The following is a 25,773-nucleotide window of genomic DNA, read 5'->3' on the forward strand; positions in this document are numbered from 1 at the left end:
CTAGCCAGGTCACATTCAGAATACTGTCAACATTTTTGGCCCCCATATCACAGAAAGGATGTATGGTCATTGGAGAGAGTCCAGAGGAGGTTCACGAGGATTATTCCGGAAATGAAGGGGTTAGCATATGAGGAGCACTTGACAGTCTTGGGCCTGTACACTCTGGAATTTAGAAGAATGCAGGGGAATCTCATTGAAACCTACCGAATGTTGAAAGGATTCGATAGAGAACATCCTCTCCACATCCACCCTATGGTGGGAGTATCCAGAACTAGAGGGCACAGCTTCAAAATTGAGGAGCAACCCTTCCTTTAGTAAGGTAGATTATTTTTAGTCAGAGACCAGTAAATCTATGGAATACTCTGCCACAGACTGCGGTGGAAGCCAAGACCGTGTGTATATTTAAGGTGCAATTTGATCGTTTCCTGGTCCGTCAGGGCATTAAAGGATATGGTGAGAAGGCAGGTGTATGGGGTCGAGTGGGACCCGGGATCAGCTCCTTCATGGAATGGCGGAGCAAAGTCAATGGGCTGAATGGCCTAAATCCGCTCCTATGCATTATGTCTTATGGTCTAAGTTCAAATCTCACCTCAATTAAATAAATGTGAAAGAAAGAACCAACATAAATACTTTAAATGACAAAACATCTAGACTGCCATAATAAGGCATCTGGAACTCTAACATCCTTCAGGGAAGGCGAACTGGCATTGCAATATGGTTGAATTTTGGCTGCCTTCCAAAATAGCACATAAAGTCGCAGTTCAAAGGAATCATGGGTAATAGATGACTATATAAGCGAAGACATATCTAAAAATTGAATAAAAAATGTTTTAAATCTCCATCCATATAAAAAATATTTCAGTAACAGGGTCAAAAGAGATTGAGGTACTTAAAACAAGTACCATAAGTATGGAAGAGGCAAATTAAGAGGGCTACATGTCCCAATGGTGTAACAATTTGCATCTAATGGGTATAACGGTCATAGATTTTTTCATCATGATTTTTCCCAAAAGTGCCCTAGACACTAGAAAGGTTCCAGCAGATTGGGAAAGTTTAACTTTCTGTTCAAGAGGGGATACAGACAGCAGAGGAACAAGTGAAATCCACCAAGTAACAAGACATTCAGCACATTATTGCATATGGTCATGACTGATTATTTACATCATTTCCCTGCCTTATCTCTTAGAACAACTTAAAATCTAAGCCATCTACTAATCGGTTTTGAATGCAATCAATAGATGACCATTCACAGCCAATATAGTGACCCCACATATAAATCAATTGAAGAAATTTTTCAACACACACAAAATGCTGGAGGAACTCAGCAGGCCAAGCAGCATCTATGGAAAAGAGTACAGTCGACATTTTGGGCTGAGACCCTTCTGCAGGGACTGGAGAAAAAAAAACTGAAGAGTAGATTTAAAAGACAGGAGAAGGGGAGAGAGAGAAACCAAGGTGATAGGTGAAACTTGAAGGGGTGGGATGAAGTAAAGAGCTGGGAAGTTGATTGGTGAAAGAGACAGAAGGCCATGGAAGAAAGAAAAGTAGGGAGGTGCACCAGAGGGAGGTGATGGGCAGGCAATGGAAATAAGGTGAGAGAGGGAAAAGGGGATGGGAAATGGTGAAGGGGAAGGCGCATTACCGGAAGTTTGAGAAATTGATGTTCATGCTTAAGGTTGGAGACTACCCAAACGGAATATAAGGTGTTCTTCCTCAAACCCAAGTGTGGCTTCATCACGACAGTAGAGGAGGCAGTGGATGGACATATCGGAATGGGAATGGGGAGTGGAATTAAAATGGGTGGCCACTGGGATATCCCTCTTTTTCTAGCAGACAGAGCATAGGTGCTCGGTGAAGTGGTCTCCCAATCTACAAACCCCATTTCCAGAAAAGTTGGGATATTTTCCAAAATGCAATAAAAACAAAAATCTGTGATATATTAATTCACATGAACCTTTATTTAGCTGACAAAAGTATAAAGAAAAGATTTTCAATAGTTTTACTGACCAACCTAATTGTATTTTGTAAACATACACAAATTTAGAATTTGATGGCTGCAACACACTCAACAAAAGTTGGGACAGAGGCATGTTTACCATTGTGTTACCTCACCTTTCCTTTTAATAACACTTTTTAATCGTTTTGGAACTGAGGATACTAATTGTAGTAGATTTGCAATTGGAAATTTTGTCCATTCTTGCTTGATATAAGACTTCAGTTGCTCAACAGTCCGTGGTCTCTGTTGTCTGATTCTCCTCTTCATGATGCGCCATACATTTTCAATAGGAGATAGATCTGGACTTCTGTGTCCACAAAGCCACGCTGTTGTAGCCCGTGCAGAATGTGGTCTGGCATTGTCCTGTTGAAATAAGCATGGACATCCCGGGAAGAGACGTCACCTTGATGGCAACATATGTCTCTCTAAAATCCTAATATACGCCTCAGAGTCAATGGTACCTTCACATACATGCAACTCACCCATGCCGTGGGCACTGATGCACCCCCATACCATCACAGATGCTGGCTTTTGCACCTTTCGCTGATAACAATCTGGATGGTTATTTTCATCTTTGGCATGGAGAACTCGACGCCCGTTTTCTCCGAAAACTAGCTGAAATGTGGACTCATCTGACCACAGCACACGGTTCCACAGTCTTTTGGTCCATCTGAGATGAGCTCGGGCCCAGAGAACTCACTGGCATTTCTGCATAGAGTTGATGTATGGTTTCCTCCTTGCGTAATACAGTTTCAAGTTGCAATTCTGGACGCAGCGATGGACTGTGTTGAGTGACAATGGTTTTCGGAAGTACTCCCGAACCCAGCTGGCTATAATTGTCACAGTAGCATGATGGTTTCTTAGGCAGTGCTGCCTGAAGGCTCGAAGATCACGTGCATTCAACAGTGGTTTCCAACCTTCCCCTTTACGCACTGAGATGTCTCTGAATTCTCTGAATCTTTTCACAATATTATGTACTGTAGATGTTGAAAGACCTAAATTCTCTGCAATCTTGCATTGAGAAATGTTCCTTTTGAACTAACAATTCTCTCACAAATTTTGGCACAAAGGGGTGAGCCACGACCCATCCTTGCTCGCAAAGACTGAGCCTTTGATGGACGCTACTTTTATACCCAGTCATGATACCTCACCTGCTACCAATTAGCCTGCTTAATGTGGAGTCTTCCAAACTGGTGTTACTTGAATATTCTGTGCACTTTTCAATCTTAATTTAACTCTGTCCCAACTTTTATTGAGTGTGTTGCAGCCATCAAATTCTAAATTTGTGTATGTTTACAAAATACAATTAAGTTGGTCAGTAAAACTATTGAAGATCTTTTCTTTGTACTTTTGTCAGTTAAATAAAGGTTCACGTGAATTAACATATCACAGATTTTTGTTTTTATTGCATTTTGGAAAATATCCCAACTTTTCTGGAAATGGGGTTTGTACGTTGGGACTCACCGATGTACAGGAGGCTGCACCGGGAGCACTGGACACAGTATATGACCCCAACAGACTCACAGGTGAAGTGTTGCCTCACCTGGAAGGATTGTTTAGGGCCCTGAGTGGTAGTAAGGGAGGAATCAGAATCAAGTTTATTTTCACCGGCATGTGACATGAAATTTGTTAACTTGGCAGCAGCAGTTCAATGCAATACATAACCTAGCAGAGAAAAAAAAATAATAAATAAAATAAAACAGAATAATAATAAACAAGTAAATCAATTACACATACTAAATAGATTTTAAAAACATGCAAAAACTGAAATATTGTATATTTTTTTAAAAAGTGAGGTAGTGTCCAAAGCTTCAATGTCCATTTGGGAATCTGATGGCAAAGGGGAAGGGGAGGTGTAGGGGCAGGTGTAGCACTTCTTCTGCTTGCAAAGATTAGCGCCAGGAGGGAGATCAGTAGGGAGGGTGAATAGACAAGGGAATCGAATAGGAAGCGATCCTGTGGAAAGCAAAAATTTGGGGGGGGGGCCCCATTGGAGATGGCAGAAGTCCAGAGAATTAGGTGCTGGACGTGGAGGCTGGTGGGGTGGGAGGTGAGGTCAAGAAGAACCCTATCCCTGGCAGGGTGGTGGGAGGATGGGGGTAAGAGCAGATGTGCATGTAATGGAAGAGATGCGGTTGAGGGCAGTATTGATGTTGGAGGAAGGAAAGCCCCTTTCCTTGAAAAATTAGGTCACCTCCTTTGTTCTAGAATGAAAAGCCTCATCCTAAGAGCAGATGCAGCGGAGATGGAGGAATTGAGAGAAGGGGATGGTGTTTTTACAAGTAACAGGGTGGAAGAGGTAGAGTCCAGGTAGTTGTGACAGTCCATGGATTTATAATAGACTTCAATGGACAAGCTGTCCTCAGAGATAGAGACAGCGAGATCGAGAAAGGGGGTAGAGGTGTTGGAAATGGACCAGGTAAATTTGAGGGCAGGGTGGAAGCTGGAGGCAAAGTGGATGAAATCAACAAGTTCAGCATGGATGCAGGAAGCAGCACCAATGCAGTCGTCAATGTAGCGTAGGAAAAGTGCAGGTCGGTCATCAGTATAGGGTTGCAACATAGACTGTTCCACTTAGCCAACAAACAGACAAGCATAGCTGGGACCCATGTCAGTGCCCCTGGCTACACCTTTTGTTTAAATGAAGTGGGAGGAACCAAAGGAGAAATTATTTAGAGTGAGGTCAAGTTCCGCTAGGCGGAGGAGAGTGGTGGTGGAGGGGAACTGGTTAGGTCTGGTGTCCAGAAAAAAAACGGAGAGCTTTGAGGCCTTTCTGGTGGGGGATGGAGGTGTATAGGGACTTGGGGGGTGGGGGGGGGGGGCGCGGGACATCCACTCAGACCATGAGAGGCCTGCATCGGGCACTTTCATGCCTTACAAGGCACAGATTGGAAGTCTATGTGGGGCACCACTCCTCACACAAACTAGAGCAATGTGTGATTAAGTGCCTTGCTCAAGGGCACAAACATGCTGCCACAGCTGAGGCTCGAACTAGTGACCTTGAGATAACTAGACGAACGCCTTAACCACTTGGCCACGTGCCCAACTGGACTGGACATACATAGTAAAAATAAGATAATGGGGGCCAGGGAACCTGAAATCACTGAAAAGATCCAGAGCATGTGAAGTGTCGTGGATGTAGGTAGAAAGGGACTGAACTAGGGGAGATAAAGCAGAGTTGAGGTATGAAGATACAAGTTCAGCAGAGCAGAAACAAGCTGAAATCATGGGTCTACCTGGACAAGCCAGTTTGTGCATCTTGGGTAGAAATTTTTCCTCATTTAATCCCAAGTGGCCCACTCACCTATCCATCTATTGTGATTTTGAGTCCTAGTTCAAGATTTCTTAGCCATGTGAAATATTCTCCCCTCATCCATGCCACTGAGCTCTCTAAGAATATCAATGAGGTTACCACTGAGCTGTCTAACAACATCATTGAGGTCACCAGTCATTTACCAAATTCTAAAGAAAGCACCCTCAGCGACTTAATTTTGATATGACCAAGCCAACATCTCAACAACTGGTGTCTAATGAATCTTTCCTCTCAGAGCATTCTATACTCTAGAGAGCTGTGACAAGGGAATCTTTGAATATACAGTGGATTCCAGTTAATTGTTCCAATGTTAGTAAGACAAAACAGCTGACTGTGGACTTCAGGAAGGGTAGGACAATTCCTCAGAGGGATCAGAAGTAGAGAGAGTGAGCAGTTTCAAGTTCCTGGGTGTCAATATCTCTGAGGACCTAACCTGGTCCCAACATATCAATGCAGTTATAAAGGCAGCAAGACAGCGACTATACTTCATTTGGAGTTTGAAGAGATCTGTAATGTCAACAAATACACACAAAAACTTCTATAGGTGGACCATGGAGAGCATTCTGACAGGCTGCATCACCATGTGGTATGGGGGGGGGTGGAAACTACTGCACATGACTGAAAAAAGCTGCAGAGGGTTGTAAATTTAGTCAGCTCCATCTTGGGTACAAGCCTACAAAGTACCCAGGACATCTTCAAGGAGTGAGGTCTCAGAAAGGTATTATTAAGGACCTCCAGCACCCAGGGCATGTCCCTTTCTCACTGTTACCATCAGGCAGGAGGCACAGAAGCCTGGAGGCACACGGCGATTCAGGAACAGCTTCTTCCCCCCCCCGCCATCCGATTCCTAGATGGATATTAAACTCATGAACGCTACCTCACTTTTTAAATAATATATTATTTCTGTTTTTTGCACGATCTTTAATCTATTCAATATACGTATACTGTAAGTTATTTACTTATTTATTTGCTTTTTCTTCTGTATTATGTATCGCATTGAACTGCTGCTGCTAAGTTAACAAATTTCACGCCACATGCCGGTGATAATAAACCTGATTCTGATTAATTGGGGTAGACGCTTATTTGGGACAACTTTTGAAGAATAAAATCTGATCGAGAAAATAGCCAGGATTCCCTTTGTTCATTTGGGACACTATGCTGCTTAAGTGGGACAGCAGACTGTGCTGAATAGTTTCTAACTAGCATCGGTCACATGAACCATTAGACACTACAAAGTGCTTAGAGCGAACAGTATTTAAATAGCATTAGTTTTGTGTGTTTGTGTTGAAAAAGCAGAAAAGGTCTAAGGATTCTGCCAACAGTGGTGTCATCACAGAATTTATAGATAGTAATTGAGCAGTGGCTGCTACACAGTCACAAGCGTAGAGCAGTGGGCTAAGCATGCATTGTTGAGGTACACCTGTGTTGAACATCAGCAAGGAGATGTTATGTACTGCCTGTGGTCTGCCAATTAGGAAGCTGAGGATCCAATAGCAGAGGGAGGTACAGAAACCCAGGTTTCGAAGCTCAATGTTTAGAACTGCAAGCAAGATGGCATTGAACACCAAGCTGTAATTGCTAAACATCAGCCTAATATATGTTTCACTTTCAGATAGTGCATTCCACATCAGAATTTACTGAATAAAAACTTGTCTAATCTTTTCAGATTAATAACTGATTTTAAAAAATGGTGGAAGTCCAGGCAAGTTTCAAGGAATCAAAACAAATTAACTTAAATCTATTAAACTCATTAAAAGATACTTAATGAACACAGGCGTACACCAAATTAGAAGTAAGGTCATGTAGTGTCCATATTTAAAACCAATACATTAAATTTAATGTCACGCAAATAATGCAAAACAAAATCATGATGAAACAAAGAATACCTGCATCATGATCTAAAACAGGAATACCATGACCCCACTAAAAAATCCCCACCTGCCACATGTAGCAATAAATTGGCTCACAACTCTGTGCAGAAAGGCCAACTGATGTCAGGAGTGCAGGACAAACAGTATGGCCTCTCATCTCTATGATGTGAGTCTATGAACTGCACCCTGGCTGGCAAGGTCAATGTGAGCCATTTTGGGGAAAAGGCAACACCGGCTCCTTGTATTAACAGATCACTCAGATCCTACAGGTTTGTCCCTTGACATTCTGTTGGATGCAATGGAAACTGGTGTCTCCCCTTTCTTCATCTGGCTATCCAGTTCTCTCCAAACCAACTGCCAATTCTGAAGACTACAGTTGACCTTGTAATCACATAATAACATCTGGGCTAGGAGAAGTTATCCTAGAAATAGCCTAGACTGATTGTGTTCACAGTGCAGTCTTGATCTGCACATCTCAGCCCTGACCCTAACCCAAAGTGCTCATGTTTTCTAAGATGTGTCCAATATCAAGTTCCCAGAGGTAGGCTCTCTATGTGAATTGTGGTGAAGAGACCAGTAGAGAAAAGTGGCTCATGCCTGTTTCTCAGAATAGCAGTACTGTCAATAATACATATAATGCTATAAAAACCCATCATAGCGCAGATTCCAATTCAGTTCTTGCTCCTGGATACATACCTCAAGCACTACATGAACAGAAAGCTCATGATTATACTACTGTTCAACGTCCAAAACAATTCAGCTTTTCAGGGACGCATGATAAGCTTTTTAGTACATTAGACAACCAAAGAAATACAGAAGGAATCTGAATGCATCACAAAGCAGAGAGCTTCAGGGCTTGTTGTGGGAGCTTTGCAGTTTATAATTTACATCGTTGACAAATTCAGAAATGACATAACTGTTGTAATTTGCAGATGATAAAATGGGAGAAGCAGCTGAATCCCAGGGGACAACTTGAGAACAACATATTCTTGTGGCAGGGGTAGAATAGTGACAGTTGAAAGTTAACTGACAAACTTAGAGTGAGAACAAAGGGGTTTAAAAATGCGTGCCACTAGTTACGAGAAATAGCATACAAAATATGACAATTACCTACCAGAACTCGGTGGAATCCAGGTAAGCAAGGCAAAGATCTGAGAGCTACACCAAAAACTATCCCAAAGGGATAAGCTCTTGAACACAAAATCCTCACAGCAGGAGAAGCCTTCCTGAAAAAAGCAATTACATTTCAAGCTATAAATGGACTTACAAACTACATGCATTGAATGCCTCTGAACATGTTTAAAAGAACTCTTTTTTTAACCAGGAAAACTTGTGATCTTCCTTTTCTTTTATTTTACATATCTAATGACCATCATTATATTACATCAATTATCAAGTGGAAGTCCATTGCCTGGTTCTACAGCCCCAAACTACACTTAATTAGACTGCAAAAGTCACAACTTATGGTCAAACAGTAATATGTGTTGAAAAATTACTTAGCTGGTATTCTGCATACCACAAAAAAAGTAAAGCTATGAACTGATATTAAACAACACACATCAAAGTTGCTGGTGAACACAGCAGGTCAGGCAGCATCTATAGGAAGCGGTACAGTCGACGTTTCGGGCCGAGTCCTGATGAAGGGTCTCGGCCTGAAACGTCACTGTACCTCTTCCTATAGATGCTGCCTGACCTGCTGCGTTCACCAGCAACTTTGACGTGTGTTGCTTGAAATTCCAGCACCTGCAGAATTCCTCGTGTGTGAACTGATATTAAACTTGTCTAATTATAAATCAATAGCATGAAACTTTCTATTGCCAACCCAAACTTGCCCCCTTTTTTGCTGCTGTCGTGACATAATGAATACAACAGCCGCTTATGAACTTGTTCCTCATTAACTGTGACAAATTGTTTCAGCAGCAGCTTAGTAATTTCATCCTTTATATGTGGCAGAACTCAAACAGATTTTTAAACTACCAGAAAGTTCACTGCCCCATGTCAGAAGTTCATTTGAATATTCTGCCAGATGGAGATTATGGTTAATGGGGAAAACAACTTTCATAAGCCTTGGGCATCTGCTGAAAGGGGGTGGAAAGAAAAAGAAACATACTGGTACCACTTAATTTAGAAATGTAATATTCACTATCGTGACTAATGCAATTGAATTTCCTGGATAACATCCTAAATCTACAAAGTGCTTCTTTCACTTTCAGTATTGATTAATCTTTACAATTAAGGCAACCTTTAAATTCCAATCAAATTAACAACAATCTTTGCTAATAAAGCAGATAAAGGAGTGGGGTAAAATTGGGGAAAAGAGCAAAGGAAACAGATGGGAAGTAAGAATAAATAAATTTCTGCTTAATGTAATCTTTTCCTTGAACATAACCTCTTCATTAGTTGAAATACTTATTTAATCAAGTAACCATCAATGACTAATACTCAGCTCTAAATACCTCTGTACAGATAAATAACAATAGTCAAGCAGTGTCAAAAAAGTTCCAAACTATCTTTGTTACTTTGTATTCAGTTTATAAAAGCAGATTTTTAAGTTATAAATTTAGCATTTTCAATACTCTTACTTGTAGAAATTCCTGAGTTCTTATGATGATATTTAAAAACTTCTTGAATTCCTCCTCCTTTTGCAAAGAGTCCCCTTTGCAGTCTGCAAACTCTAAACAAAAAGATAATTTTTTAAAAAAGCATGTTTGGTTTGAAATGAAATCCACAAAATCCTGAAAAAAGGTTTAAAATTACCAAATCAAAAGCTCCCTCTATTCATCATGAATATTGTTGGTTAATAATGGCCATCAAATGCTCAGTCAATAAAATTAGCATGGAGTTGAAAATATCAAAAATAGCAAAACTAATGAAGAGGATCTAGATAACTTTTTCTTTTACAATCTTAGAGATCAAAAAATTTCACTATTCATAGATAAAAGTATATTGAACAGAAGTTCCAGAAATTCTGCATGTTATTTAAGTAAATACAGATGCACATTCCTTTATCCGAAATTCTGAAATCCAAAAAGCTCCGAAAATCGAAGTTTTTTTCGCCAATAGCTGACGTCACTCAGGTGTGACGTAGCAGCACTAGCAGAGGCCACCAGACGTCAGTTGTGGCTCAGTGCTCATACTGGTTACACGTGCATTTGCTGTTCGCTGATATTTTGTGTTCACTGTTGACTTTGTGTTTAATTTCACTGTGAAAATGTCAAAAAGAGCTGCAGATACTCCTATGGGTAACAATGAGAAAAAGAGAAGGGATCTTCTCTGTCAATAATGCAGAAAGTGGAGTTATTGCAGAAGCTTGATCGTGGTCTATGCGGCGTCTTACTGAAGAAAATAGTGTCGGAACTACCACTGTTTATGATTTAAATAAACAGAAAGACAAGTTACGGAAGTTTTATAGTGACAGTGACGTTCTACATTTATTCCAATAAGTCATTTACCATGTGTTTGATTCGGTTTGTTTGAAGCTGTATATTTTTATGTTTTATTGGATGTTTTGGTTGGAAGTAAAATTTCTTCTTGTCATTATTCCCTAAACAATACAGTATAACAACTATTTACATAGCATTCACATTGTATTAGGTATTACAAGTAATCTAGAGATGATTTAAAGTATACGGGAGGATGTGTGTAGGTTTGGTGCGCCACTGGGTCTTAAAGTCCACCACACTGAGACAGGTTAAATAAGGGACTTGAGCATATGTGTTTTCTGGTATCATGGTGGGGGGGCGGGGGGGGGTGGCAGGTGGTGTGTGAAATCCGAAAAATTCTGAATTCCAAAACACAACTGGCCCCAAGGATTTCGGATACGGGATTGTGGACCAGTATACAATTATCTCTCTTGCTCTGGACTGCCTATTCTATCTTTCATTACTACTTGGGAAAAGACATTTAAACAAAAACTTGCAATACTCGTGTAAGGGGTTTCTTCTTTTATGTTACTGCATAGGCCAATTAAAATGGCTTCTGTTTTATGTTAGCTGCTGAGAAAGTTCTCTCGCTAGCAGCTTGTTTGGGTTATATTATTGATAAGAGAGTGAACAAACCAATTGGGATAGATGTTATTCTTTCTTGTGTGTCTGTAAGCTATTGTAATGCGCAGGTTTTTGGGGCAGAAGGCGCGATGGGGAGAGAGAGGGTGGACGCGGTGCTGTGCGCTGGCTAACCGGGTCGGACCCCGAGCAGGAGTCCGAGGTCCAGGGTTTTTGGCGAGGAGAGGGAACAGAGACAGACTCGTGTGGAGCATCTGGTCGACCACCGTGGTTGGTCCCAGGCAGCGGATCGAAGTGGTCAGAGGGGATCAAATGGTGAAGAGGGGATCATTACTAGAGCTCCAACTGTTTGTGCACGAAGAGATTCAACCTTGATAAGTTTGGCACTTTTTATTTTCCTTTTATATTTTATCTCTATTAATTATATAGTTCCAGTAATATCCATAAATTGTAATTAATTAATAGTATATGGTGTTTTGTCTGCTATTTGGCAGAGTGGGGTACGATCACACAGCATCCACACAAACTTAATTACCCAGTTTGGCAGGGCCAAGGGCTGCTTTCCCTAGACAGTGAGTTGAGCGACCCTGAGGCTTACCAGGGGGGCTACACTCATACCCTTATTGTAATTCATTATTTGTTGACCTAGTGTTATGTGTTTTAAATTTTGGCTTCAAATAATACAATAAAGAATCCTTCATTGTCTCACCCTCCTGAAGAGTTTGAGCCAGCCAAAAATCCAGACGAAGAAAGGCGGAATCATCTTTTACCCAATTAATGTAATGAAGTAATAGAGGAGACCGTAGCACTGAACCCATCTGTGCTGGAAACTGAATGAATGGGGGGAAAAAAAAGGTACAACTTACACAGATGAATAAAGCATCATCAGAACATGAAAGACAACAACTAGCTCTCAAACATGAAATGAGTTCCAAGACAAAAAATAGACCACCTTCTTCATTTAAATGCTTGAAAATTTACTCCCTTTGGGGTTGAGGGCACAATCTGCCACAATATTTGAATTTTGGTGTGTGCTGTTAACTTATCTGTATTGAACAAGAAAGACAATGAACTAACATCAATATTGGTAAACCAAGGTGAAAATAATTATCAGAATATTGATTTTGCTCTTCCTGACCATAAACCAAAGACATCCGCTGAAATAGAAACCCATGACCAATTAACCTACCAACCAGTACGTCTTTGGGCTATGGGAGGAAACCAGAGCACCCAGAGGAAGCTCATGCGGTCACGGGGAGAATGTACAAGCTACTGCCAGGAACTGAACCCAGGTCACTGGTACCATAAAGCTTTGTGCTAACCACTATGCTACCGGATTACAGTGTTATTTCTCAGGAACAGTGCTGAGATCTGTTTTTTTTTTGTTTTATATTAAATGACTTGTACATATCTGTAATATTGGTAAATAACGAGGAAGTAGTAATAGATACCATGAAGATACAAGTACATAGTATGGATAGTGGCAGAAGAAATTTTATTCAATGAAATGATAGCCCTTCACAGTCAAAATAAAGACAACGTACTAAAAGGCTGAGTTCTAAAGAAAATGATGAAACAGAGATAACTGTGTAAACATCTTTGTAAGTAGAAAGCAGTACTGATAAAATGATCAGTTAGGAAAACATAGGAGATCTAGAAATTGTTAAGTAAAAGCAGACAGTACAAAAACTGAGAAGTCAAGCTGACCTCATAGAAAACAGTGCAAAAGTAACTAGAACAATGCATTCCATTTCAATTGCACACTTTGGGAAGAATGTGAACAAAGAGGTGTGCAAAGTATTTATTCCAAAGAAATTTTCCAGTCACTGGGTATTATACTAGAAAGGAAAAAGTTTTTCTTCTTGGTTCGGAAGAAATTAGTTTGAAATATACAAGATCGTGACTAGTCTATGGGGCAATGTTGAAAGCTGTTCCCCTTATTACACAGGCTGAAGACTGAGGACCCAGATTTAATATGTTATGGAATACATTAACTATTGATGGAGTAAAGAAAGAGAATCAACCAACAGAGAATTGGACAAGCACTTGAGAGAATAGTTTTCAGGGCAATGGGTGAAAGAGACAGGAGATAGGACAGATAGAATTGTTCTACTTGGAGTTATCACAGAATTGGCGGGTTGCATTGCCTCTTCCTATGCCATAAGCATTACAGGAGGATGTAGAGTTGTTAAATCTAATAGCACAACTATAAAGAGCATTTATTCTGCAAGTAGGAATGATTTTACAGTGTTCCATTCTTCAGAGTTTAAAATTATTTAGTATACAGAATATTCCAAGGTCCATTACTTCAAATGCCTCCTTCCTTACCTCAATCCAATCAAAGTTCTGCAGTAGTTGAGAGAATGTGGTTAACTGCTCCAAAGGAAAGGTTTTGCTCTGAATTAGGAAACAAGGCAGTTCAGTCGTGTGTGCAGCACTACTGATACTTGGGATAATTTCTTGATGCATCTTTCTCCTCTGCAAAAGTGAAATTTAAGATTAAGACAATTAATGAGCACCTCAATCTATAACCCAAACGTGTCAGCTTTCAATTTCATTACTTCACACCTGCTGTTAATATCACTTTATTCTGGCCATTTCCATAAAACTAATTTATTTGTTATCAAAACATTAGAACAAATACAGTAAAATTAGAGTTTATTCAGTGACAATTAGTGAAATTTACTTACTCTTTTTTGCATTGGAGGCTCTATTAAGTTTACCAAACCTCGTGTTTTGGACAACTGCCTGTAACCATTGTTTTGGATCCTTTCAATGAATTTTTTCCAGGGAGAACGAGACTCATGAAAATTCTGCTCGGAAACAGTGATTTATAGTTATATGATAAAGTATATTTTGTAGTGCACCAATCCAAAAGGTCAAACATATCACCAAAAGTCAAACTTTAAAAAAAAGAAATGCTCCAAATCTACACCAGCTCATTTGAAGTAATAAAAAGAAGAAAAACAAAGTCTTTGATATTTGGTACCTAGGTTTAGATCCAGTCATGACTGATGGGGCTATGCTCTATGCAATACTACATAAGCAAAACTGAATCCTATACAAGTAAATATGCTAGAAGTATGAAAGGATATAGGATTAAATTTAAATTTTAAAAAAACTTACAATACAGTAAATCATATGAACTATGCAAATCTTACAGCTTCCAAGAACCAACTAAAGCACCACCTTTTTATGTCCAATAGGCTGTTGTATTCCAATACAGCTGACTTCTGTGTTATGGAAGCCTGAGCAATAAAAAATTGCCCTTACAGAAGTCACAAATCAAAAAATCTGAGATACAGAAAGAAAATTCATTCTTACAAAAATTGTGAAAAGTAAATAAACAACTTTTTTTCTCAATGTCTACTTCTTTACATGTGTAGATTTTATGGAAAATTGTGATATGGATCTTTTTCATAAGAAAAACACTACCTTAATGCAGAGAGGTTGCCTGTAAATGTCTTTTGAATCTATATAAATGGCCTGTGATGACTCATACTGAACATTTCAAAATATTTCACAAATTGAACATTCCTATCTCACTGGTACAGGCTAAAAGGTATTTTGTAAGTTATAAAGTATTTTTGACAACTGAGAGTGCTTGGAAAACATGTTTATAATAAGAAGTTTGGTTCAAACACACTGCAGTATTTTAAGTACATACATATTGTTAATTGCAGCATTCAACACGAAGTACACCATTTTAATATTAGTTTTGAAGTTCAGTTCTTGTATGAGCAAGGCATAAGATATCGTGTACACATGAGATTTTGAGAGTGCTGGAAACCCAGAACAACAAACACAAAATGCTAGGAGAACTCAGCAGGTCTGGCAGCATCCACGGAAATGAATAAACAGTTAACAGAAATAAGATGGCAGGAGGGGAAGGAGTACTAGCTATAAGGTGATAAGTTGTTGATGGTTAGGAACGGTTCTGCGAGACAGTGGAAGAGAACAAGTCAGGTCCATTGTCAAAAGGGGAGAGCTTTAAGGCCTTCTTGATGGGGGGATAGAAGTGTATAGAGATTGGACATCTATGATGAAAATGAGGCGATTAGGGCAGGGAATTGAAAGTTGTTGAGAAGATCCAGAGCATGTGAAGTGTCATGGATGTAGCTGGGAAGGGACTGAAGCAGAGGTATAAAATGGAGTTGAGAGATGCAGACATGAGAGCAGTGTTGCAGGAACATGCAGAAACAATGGGCCTACCAGGACAGTCAAGTGTATGGATGCTGGGGAGGAGGTAGAAAAGAATAGTGTGGGTAAGGGAACTAGGAGATCGGTGGCAGTGGATGGGTAAAGGTGTCTGAGAGTTGTTGCTTGGGCTCAGAAAGGTAGATGTCAGTCAAAAAAAAAATTCTCCCCCTTCCCTCTTCTTCAATTTCCCACTCTGGCCCTCTTTTACCTCTTCTCCTCACCTGCCTATCACCTCCCCAGGTACCCCCTCCTCCTTCACTTTCTCCCATGGTCCCCCCTCCACTCCTAGCAGATATCTTCTCCAACCCTTTGTGTTTTCCATCTATCACCTTCTTGCTTGTTCTCCTCTCCTTCCCTCCCCCCATCTTCCTATTCTGGCATCTTCCCCCTTCCTTTCCAGTACTGATGAAGGGTGTTGGCCCAAAACATCAACTGTTTATTCGTTTCCATAGATGCTACCTATCAGCTGAGTTCCTCCAAGATTTTGTGTGTGCTGCATAAGATATTGTACATGAGCTACTTACTGTTAGTGCATACAACAGGGAACTATCAAAATGTTGGTCATACGCAGATCAGGAAATTTTGATGGAGAGAACGCAACCGGTAAATGCATAAAGCTAAAGTAAATAAGACACTTATTCCAATGCACTTCGGTAATTCTATGTTTGACAAACCGCATTAATGGTGCCTGTATACAATGCTCCTTTGGTCGACATTTTCTGGATAGATCATGAAACCATATTTTTCATTTCTTTTATGTCGTTTACTTTTGTTTCTTGTCTTGAATGTGTTTCTGGAACTGTTGGAGCCTGTGTTTTGCAGTTTGGAGATCGATTGGGTACTTCAGCGCTCTGAGGAGGATCTGGGAGGCAGAGGGAGCAAGAGCGAACCTCGTATCTGGCAGGCTGCAGGACAGGTGCAAGCGATGTTTGGCTCAATTTCACTAATTAAAGCTTCCATTATTCGCCAATTAAAGCAACGAAGAAGATTGAAGCGAGTGCAGAGGGGTGAGCACCAGCTGCTCTGTACCGGAGGAGAAAGTCTGCCACTGCACCCAAACAGTGTTGCCCAGGACTTTAGACTTCCCTCCCCCCACCCCCCACCCACTCCAGTCTTATAGTTTTTATATTCTGTGCTTTATTCAGCGCTTTTACACCCAACCTTCTTGGTTTTTACTTGTGCGGGGAGGGGGTTTTGGGGTTGATGTGCCTGTTCCATTTTGTTCACTTTTTTTTGTGTGGGAGGAGGGATTTGCAGGTCAATGTGTCTGATCCATTTTGTTTGGGTTTGTTTTGCACAGGAGGAGGGATTTAGGTGGTGTTGACGTGCCTGATCCGTTTTCATTCATTTTTTTGCAGGGAGATGGGATTTGGGGGTTGATGATCGTGCTGCTTTTCTTTTCTTTCTTGGTTTCATGGCCACTCGGAGAATTGTAACATTTCAGAGTTGTATACCTTGATAATAAAGGAACCCTTGAACCTTTAATGTTTTAAAAATGTTTCAGGACAAATACTGTTTGAATATGGAGTAGTTTTTGGTACTCAGGGACAGGTAATAATGTTGATCCACAGCACATTTTTTCTGCAGATGCAAGTACAATCTAACTTCATATTATTGTGAAATAGCCTCAAAAAATTTTAGAATATTTATTCAAGCAATCTGCTATTTGGATTTTAAAGAAACAAAAATATAAATACAATACATTGATGTTTAATGACTTCTTAAATCCCAAATTATTCACCCAGAGATCCAATTGGCTGGCCACATACAAATTTGAATAAACCAAGTAAAAAATAGAGAAAGGAAAATCCTCCCTCCACATCGTCACAGAAATGCAGATTTTAATATTGGTCAAGACAACAGGAAACTGAAATTATCTCAAAAAGGCAAATTTGTGAAAAAAAGAAAAAGCACCCACGACCCACACAGAATGATACAAAAGATTTTTTACAAGTTATATGAAAAGGACTTACTTTGGGTTTTCCAGATAATGTCAAAGAAACATATTCAGGTGCATGGATCTTATACAACAAGAGAAGGGCCACCAAGTGTGTCTGCATTCCCTATAAAAAAAAGATCATATCTGCATCTGCTTAATTACAAAACCAAAAATTCAATACAAGCTCAGTAGGTTTTATATAATTTCAACTATCTTCCTTCATTCAGATACATAACACCAACAGGTAATTTAACCAATTAAATAAATTCTTCCATTCAGTTTGATCCTGACTGCCAAGTACCTTGTCTATTTTTATTGAATTTTTGACCAAATGATTTCAAGATCTTCTAGATCTTGGAATCCCATGATCATTTCAAAACAACATTTCTAAATTTTACTCATAAATAGCCTAACTATAATTATATTCAGACTCTTCTTCTAGATTCTGTAACAGAAAATGAATTTCTGCATCAACTTTTTTTTAATCCAGCAGTGATTTAATTATCTCAAATCTCTGGATTCCTGAACTGAAGGGTTTACAAGCTATCACAGAGGCCCTTGTGATTTAATCCATTAAACCTTGGTATCATTTTACAGAACCTGTGTTGTGCCTGCCCTGGGCAGATAGTACTTTCCCAAGAATTACCAACCAAGATATAACATGGCTGTCCAGATTTGATTGGATAAAGACCCAATACATTCTAATACCCTTGAGATAAAGGCCAATATCCTACTTGTCAATGTGGTTACTCCTTGGGATAATTTAAATAACTAAATCTACTGCTATATTGTTTCTACAATCATTAAAGGACAATAATGCAGAAGTAACAGCTAGTTTGATCTTCCTTTGGTATGTAATCTAAAACAGCATATTGTGCTAAAACCCTGAACAGTTTATAGTAAGACTTGTTACCTGTGTACTCAAATCTACTGCAATAAAATTCAACACATCACATTTTTTTTGCTTGTTTGCTGCATCTTTAGTTATTCCACAGCTTATACTTAAGATGTGGTCCCTCGAGATGTCACAGCACTCAGGTGTGGCCTAATCAGACTTTTGTATTGTTATTATAACCCAGGACACCTGCCAGTTTAAAAGACAACATTCCATTATCCATTGAGATAATTTTCTGTATGTGATTTACAATGATATTTCAATGATACAAATAAATAATCCCTAAATATTTTTGGACCTTCAGCCCTTCTAGCTTAATCCCATTTGGATGGTTCTATCATTTTGAATGCATGAGCTCACCTTTGGCAACACCAAAATTAACTTGCCATTCTGTCATGGCTTCTTTGTGATTTTAGGTTGCAGGAATGCTGAAATTGTCTTGGTAGGCTTTTACAGCTCCAAGCATAAAACTGTAAGTCACAATTAGGCCATTTAGCCCATTGAATCTGCTCCACTATTTGATCATGCCTAATTTATTATCCTTCTCAACTTCATTCTCTTGCCTTTTCCCCATAAACTTTTACGCCCTCACTAATCAAGAACAATCAACCCCTGTTTTAAATATATCCCATGACTTATTTTCATATTCAATCATAGGAGTAGTTGATCTTTTCAAAGATTTTCATAAGGCATTAGCAAATTCATCAAAATTTTAGCTGAAGTTACTGGCTGTATCCTATATGCTGTTGAATGTCAATGGCAATAAATATTGAATGAAGCATAATACTCCTGGAAGTAGACAAATCAAACCAATTTTGCACTTACCATTTTGGACTGTAGATCTATTAGCTTCTTAACTCTGAATCGTTTAACTGATAATTGGCAAGAAAGCACAAGGTATTAGATGAAAATATGGCCACTCTTAAAAAACCTTCCTTTTGTTTCATATCATGTCACTGAGAAACATTCTGGATATTTTGCTGTGTATAGGTCATTTACAACAGCATTTTTATTACAATTGAAACCCTTATAGCGAAGTTGCAAGCTGTAGTTTGCAACATGATGAAATAGATGTGAATGATCAGAGAGTTTATTAGAAAGAAGTTTATCCAGGTTTCTCAAGCAGCATATCAACCAAGCAAAATCGATGTCATATGACTACTACAGTATAGCTGATCATGACTATCTCATGGTATTATAGGACAAGTATTTCCATTATGCTCATCTAGCAATCTTAAATAGGGCAGTGACAGACCACCACTAGCTGTGCAAGAATCTAACCAGTAGCTTCAATTAGCGACAACAAAACAGAATTTTCTTATTTTGTAATGATCAACTTTTACTTGAATTTACAGATTATGAAACAATCACTAATGTCCACCAATTACCAGCTAAAACTATCTCACGTACTGGTGACAATCATGTTATCAGACCAGCTCATCCCTGTCCTGAGTATCAGTTGTTTGGTAACTGGCCAAGTCACCCTTCCCTAACTACAGAACCTCAGTAACAGTGGGAACTTTTAAGGCCAGATTCTGCAGGCCATTAGTTGGCTTCATTCACACACCCGCTTTCCCTTTGTTTTCCCACAAAAGTTCACACTACCCTCAACATCCATCTTCTGGTTGATGCTACAGATGCAGTTTGTTAAATCTCCAGATCCCTTGGCTTTGAGTACTCAAAAAATCTGCTCACACTGCATCATCCTGTTTGTGTTTCAGCCTTACACTTATCTCACTGCAACTGAATATATCAGAAGAGCTACAATTCTTCAGAAGCTTCCTCACTCAGAGGATGGTGAGAGTATGGAATGGGCTGCCAGCGTTAGTGGTGGATGTGATTTTGACTTCAATGTTTAACAGAAACCTGGATGGGAAGGGTATAGAAGGCTATGGTTTGGGTACAGGTCAATGGCAGTAAGCAGTTTAAATGGTTCAGCATGGACTAAATGAGCAAGATGGGCCTGCTTCTGTGCTGTAGCTTTCTATGACTCCAATTAAAAATGCACCATCTATTATGACATGCTCTGGGTGATTTTGCACATCTTTATGCATGTAAATGCCTTCTTTTTACTTTTTCCCTTCCATTTCCACCTCTTTGCATTATTTGTAATAATTCAATGAGTTGTCTGATTTAATGAGCTAATCTATTCCCTTGAATAAAATATAATTTCCTTTGATACTTGACCAAAGGCAAAGCAATCCCCATATTATAGATGTGAAGAGGGAGCAAAGGAAAGTGGTGAGGTTTGTATTCCTAGAAAACAGCCAATATTACATTTTCCCATAATGCAAAACCTTGTCATTTGCACATGGATTAAAGAAACAAGTTGAAAAAAATTGTGCTCCTCTATTTCTGCTCCCCCAACAAAAATTCTGTATGACTGAATTTTATTCCTGATCTCAATTTTTTTAAGTAGTGATATGTGAATTCTGAAAGTAAAAAGTTTCATAACATGGATGTGCCTGTATTTTGGGTTTGATCTGCATTTTGGAATGGCTGATGAACAACTTCACTTCAGTAACAATTTGAGATTCATCATTTCCAAATGTGGGCTCAGAGATCAATCCAGATTTGGGGGAGCCAAGGTTATTACCTTTCAACTTGTTAGCATTTTCTCAGTTCAAAGCCAAGCTCCACAGAAAAAAAATTCAATCCAAATCACTTAATTTCCTCACAGCATGATGGGATCTTATGCACGGTAATTTTTTTTAAATACCTGAAAGCCCCATAAATGCCTTTACAATACCATTGAGCTATTAATACAGGTTCACTTAAACATGTTTTTGCGGCAAGCTTACCACCAACATCAAACTAATTATACTCTGGAAAAGATGAGATGGAAACACCTGTGCTATAAACTGACTGGAACATTTCCTTCAAGATAAATGAAGAATTGTGGCATTGATCAATTGACTGATTAAACTTATATTTTTAAACTTAGAACACTGAACAGATTTCAAGTGCAATTTGATTCTCAAGTTACTGAATGCTGTTGTAATTATGATACACAATTGAAGCATTGTAAAATACAACCGTGAGCAATCAATATACGTACCATTTTCCTTTTTTGTCAACAGGTACAATAGGTGACATATATATGGGCACTGGAAAGAAAAAAAATCTTATTTAATTCACACTATTAGAAACATCAAAAAGATAAACATTTTTTCATACTTTTTAAAAAGTTTCACCTTCAAAATATTAGCCTGAATCTTATTTTAAGCATACCTGTATAGATTACAGATATTTGGTTATTTCTCAACTGTTAAGTGGCACATCAGAAGCAAATTGCATTGCTTCCAAAATTACTTCACAATGAATATGCTTTTCATTTAACAAAGAATTATAACAGATTCTTTATTTAATTAAACCTCTTGCATTTAGAATGTCAAGGAGAAATTTAACTGCGGTGTTTAAAGTAGAAAAGGAATTTAAGGATTTAGGTATGAAGAAACTATATTCAGAGAAGATATTATCATGTTGCAAAAGGGCCATTTTGTAATGAAATTAGGAAGCACTTTCCATATACACATGCACACAAAGTGAATTCACAAATCTATGAATACAAAGCAAATATAAATTTTCAGGACTGAGAAATATACCCCTTTATAGATGATAGATTTTTTTAAAATAAAAGAGGCAAAAATGAAATTAAGGTACAAATCAGCAAAACTCCTTCAGACATGAGGGGACAAACGATCTCAAGGCATCTCTACACTGCAATTCTACTCCAGATAGTATTGTGCATTTAATATCATAGACCATCATGGAGTGTTGACATTTTAAAGAAAGATGTCCACACTGCAAATGCCATCGTTAGAATTAAGACTCTGCACTCAGCGTTTCACTCATTATCAAGCTATAGCAACTTTTCTCAACCTTTTTGCCCTGGAGGAACCCTTTAAATAATTTTCAGGTCTTAGGGAACCCTGTATAAGAGGCTAACTTGTAACTACAAATATGTCCGAAATGTCGTAACTTCCAGTTCCTCTTCAAGCCTTTTTTCCCTCTTCCGGAGTCATGAGTTTCTACTCTGGTTAACCCTTTACATACCAAATAGTTCACTTAAGTAATATGCATAAGATTATTAACTTGTTTCGTGGAATACAAACTGTTTAAACCACATGATTAAACGGAAATTTTTTTTAATGTATTCCACAGAATGAATGCCCACATTATTTTTGCACAAGAAACTCATGTGAGGAGAGAGGATAATCAGCGTTTTTTAAGGTTTTGGCAGGATCAACAATATGATTCGAACTCAAATGCCAAAGTAAAAGGAGTTTCCATTTTCATAGACTCTTCAGTATCATTTATTCATTATGAAACTATTTCAGACCCAAATGGTAGATTTTTGTTACTTACCAGTATACTTTTTAATAAAAAGGTTGTTATGGTGAATGTTTATGCTCCAAATATTGACCATCCCGAATTTTTAAAAAAATTCTTCTAAAGGTCAGCTTTGTAAATTAATTTAAATCAAGGTTGTCAATTGATTTTAATTAATGCTATTTATAACATAAAAACTTAATTGCAATGTTGAAGCTGTGTATTGTGACAACATCAGGCTTTTCTTTTGTTTCCACTAGAGAAATGAAATCCCTCACAGAGCCAACCATTGATGGGGCACCATCAGTACAGATGCCAACACAGTTCCTCTAAGAAAAACCTTTTGTTTCCAGATACGAAGACCAAACGTTAAATATATCTTGGCCTTTGCTTGTTTCGGCAGCTCCTTGCAACGGAAAAAGTTTTCTTGTATTTCAGTATCATTTACAAATCTTACAAATGCTACATAATATTTATTGGTGACTCATCAACCCGGAGAGAATCTGTTGTTCTTCAGTTTATCACATGTCAACTTATCTTACTCTTTGAGAGAGAAACCTTTTCAATTTCTTGTATTGCATCTTGTCCTAGTATTTTACCCACTATAATTTTACATGCTGGTGGTATTAGGTTACATACTGGTAGTATTAGGCTCTCATCAACTGTGTGACTTTTAAGTAGCCTTCATGGTAAAGAGACTTTTTTGTGACCATTGTTGCATAATAAGAATGGCATAAAAAACTGAACAAGAAAACCATAAAAAAATAAAAACTTCACAGTACAATTCACTTCTAACCGACACAATCCACCTTCTGCAATGTTTACAACAACAGCAAAGCAGCAGGCCAGCAGCTGAGTTGTGGCAGGTAGAAATTTCTTCTTTAGAATGAAAATTTCCCTCCAATTTTCTACTACATTGGTAGAGTTTGTTCACTCCCATAAGTCAGTCAATGGCGTGCAAGGGGAAGTTGTGGGAGGTAATTCGGGAGGGAAAGGCTGATGTCACAGCCCAAATTGGGCAAGTCCATTCAATACTCAGAAAATGCACTTTACACTCATTAGCCTACTGTCCTCCCCTCCATACAATAAAACGCTCACCATCAGCCAACAACCGTCCTTCCCTCAGTGCAATACAGTGCTAACATCATCTATGGTCTCCTTTACCTCGCATCAAAAACTGAGAATAAACTTGGTTTACTGGGCTGAGAGACCTCTAATGAGATTGCTAATGGGGTTGCTCTGTCACTGTCCAACACTGCGAGCTCTAGCATCGAGTGAAGTTCAAAAAACAATATTTATTTTTTTTAATCACGATCTCTCACAGAACCCCTAGCGACCACTCATGGAACCCCAGGTTTCCGCGGAACCCCAGTTGAGAAACCCTGAGCCATTGATTCACTTTCACATATTATCAGTAAGTATATTGCGCTATGGCACATAAAATTTACCTGATGAGAAAATCTGAAGTATTTCTTACCAGTTTGTCATTCTGAAGGAAGAAGAAAATCATGCCATACAATGAATGTATATGTTTCTTTGAATCCAACAGATCAAACACAGCTAACAACCACTTGAAAAATAGTACCTGCAGATCAGAAAAGTTAATTTTTCATCATCATTTAGTTTATATGTCACTTCCATATTTCCAAATCTTCTCCATATTTGTTTCACTTACTAATCTTTAATAAATCACTTGGACTATTTCTAATCTCAGAGCAAATTTTAAATTGTAATTGGTTTTCCTTTTTCCATTCATTGCTTACTAATGGTCATTAATGGAAGTACAGTTGAGATATAAAAGTGATTTGAATGAAATTCTGTGAAGAAAATCACCTATGAAGTAAGCATCCACTGTAGCTCAGGTGCAGGCCTGAACTTAAAACTGTGTCTTAAATAAAGGCACAGTTCTCTGTTCTGCAAAAGCATTTTGACTCACCTGGACATTAACACTAGGTTTCCTTGTACATATCCAGGAGATGGCTTTAGTCACTGCATTTTCAGGAACTACTGATGCAGGAATAAGGCATCTTAAGATGCGTGTATTAAGCCTGTCAACTTTAAAAGAAAGCATTCATTTCATCAGACCCACTGTACCAAAATGAAAACATTTAGTTACAAGAGAAGAATGTGACAATGTATGAAAATATTTTACACTTTACCATCTAAAAGTCTAATTTGCAACTGCAATTTGTTCAATTACACCACAGATGGTGTCATCAAAATTTTTGATATTTAATAAAACAAGCTCAGCTGAAGTTTTCCATAACAGCATTACAATTAATATTCACTAAGGAAAAATAAATTATTATATACTTTTCTATATCATGCTTTTTAATCCTTTTTAAGTTTTCTTTTGTACGTCATTAAGTTTGGTTACCTAGTCTGGCACTCATAGCCACATCCAGAAGTGCTTCAATCACATCCGGTAGCAAACCCTTCTCAAAAGCAATGCCTTCAATTGTCTCCAGATAAAGAATTCTTTTTGATGGATTTTTCTCCTCCACTGAACCAAAATAGAAAATACAATTAATATGGTTTTTTTCTTTTGCACACTTAGATCCCATCTCACGCAGCCTCTGCTAATTTATAATTTACGTCTTGGATGGGAATCACGAATAAGAAACCATGTTGAATTTTTCTCTCGTTAACGCAGAAGCTCCATGACCGGTCAATTGTAGATTCTACTTGCTAAAACATTAGTAATAAACAACATAAATGGAAACCACAATCCACCAGCTATAATATTATCACTAAAATCCTACTAAAGTACAACAACCTAAAGGCATTGTTCATAAGAAACAAAAACAGGAGAGCCATTAAACCCTTTATGCCTGCTCGGACACCAAGTGAGATCATAGTTGTGTACTACTTTAACGTTCCACAAGTTTATACCCTTGCCTTCATTTTAGACACCTCCCGACACAAAACCATTTGCACTATCTGTACAATTTACCTCAATCCTCCTCCAAACTTACATACATCTATTATGTCACTCCCCAGCCGCCCGCCTCTACCACAGCAGAGAAAACAAACCTAGCACACATCTAGTCACAGAACCAATATGGTCCATGTTAGCAATTTTGGGTTTAGCACATTTAGCGGGCAACTTTGGCCACCTGTCTTCACATCTGAATTGTGGATTTGATTTTACTGCATGTCTGAACAAGGAGTTTACAGACTAGGCAGACCAGGAAACAGGAACTTAGCTGATTGTCTGCATATG

General features: G+C 38.5%; 1 protein-coding gene across 1 annotated transcript in view; it reads right to left on the reverse strand.

Moving 5' to 3' along the window:
* The window catches only part of cenpi (centromere protein I), a 99,537-nt gene that overhangs the window by 66,000 nt on the left and 7,764 nt on the right, over positions 1-25,773 (reverse strand). The window contains exons 2-12 of the mRNA XM_072270730.1: positions 24,928-25,053; positions 24,487-24,605; positions 24,028-24,135; positions 21,277-21,325; positions 19,044-19,090; positions 17,358-17,447; positions 13,875-13,997; positions 13,513-13,662; positions 11,894-12,014; positions 9,763-9,854; positions 8,295-8,406 (exon numbers count right to left, since the gene is read on the reverse strand). Of these exons, the coding sequence (XP_072126831.1) occupies positions 8,295-8,406; positions 9,763-9,854; positions 11,894-12,014; positions 13,513-13,662; positions 13,875-13,997; positions 17,358-17,447; positions 19,044-19,090; positions 21,277-21,325; positions 24,028-24,135; positions 24,487-24,605; positions 24,928-25,053 (1,137 nt within the window). The remainder of the gene's footprint in view (positions 1-8,294; positions 8,407-9,762; positions 9,855-11,893; positions 12,015-13,512; positions 13,663-13,874; positions 13,998-17,357; positions 17,448-19,043; positions 19,091-21,276; positions 21,326-24,027; positions 24,136-24,486; positions 24,606-24,927; positions 25,054-25,773) is intronic.

The sequence above is a fragment of the Mobula birostris genome, chromosome 10 (assembly GCF_030028105.1).
Source record: "Mobula birostris isolate sMobBir1 chromosome 10, sMobBir1.hap1, whole genome shotgun sequence".
Classification (NCBI taxonomy): domain Eukaryota; kingdom Metazoa; phylum Chordata; class Chondrichthyes; order Myliobatiformes; family Myliobatidae; genus Mobula; species Mobula birostris.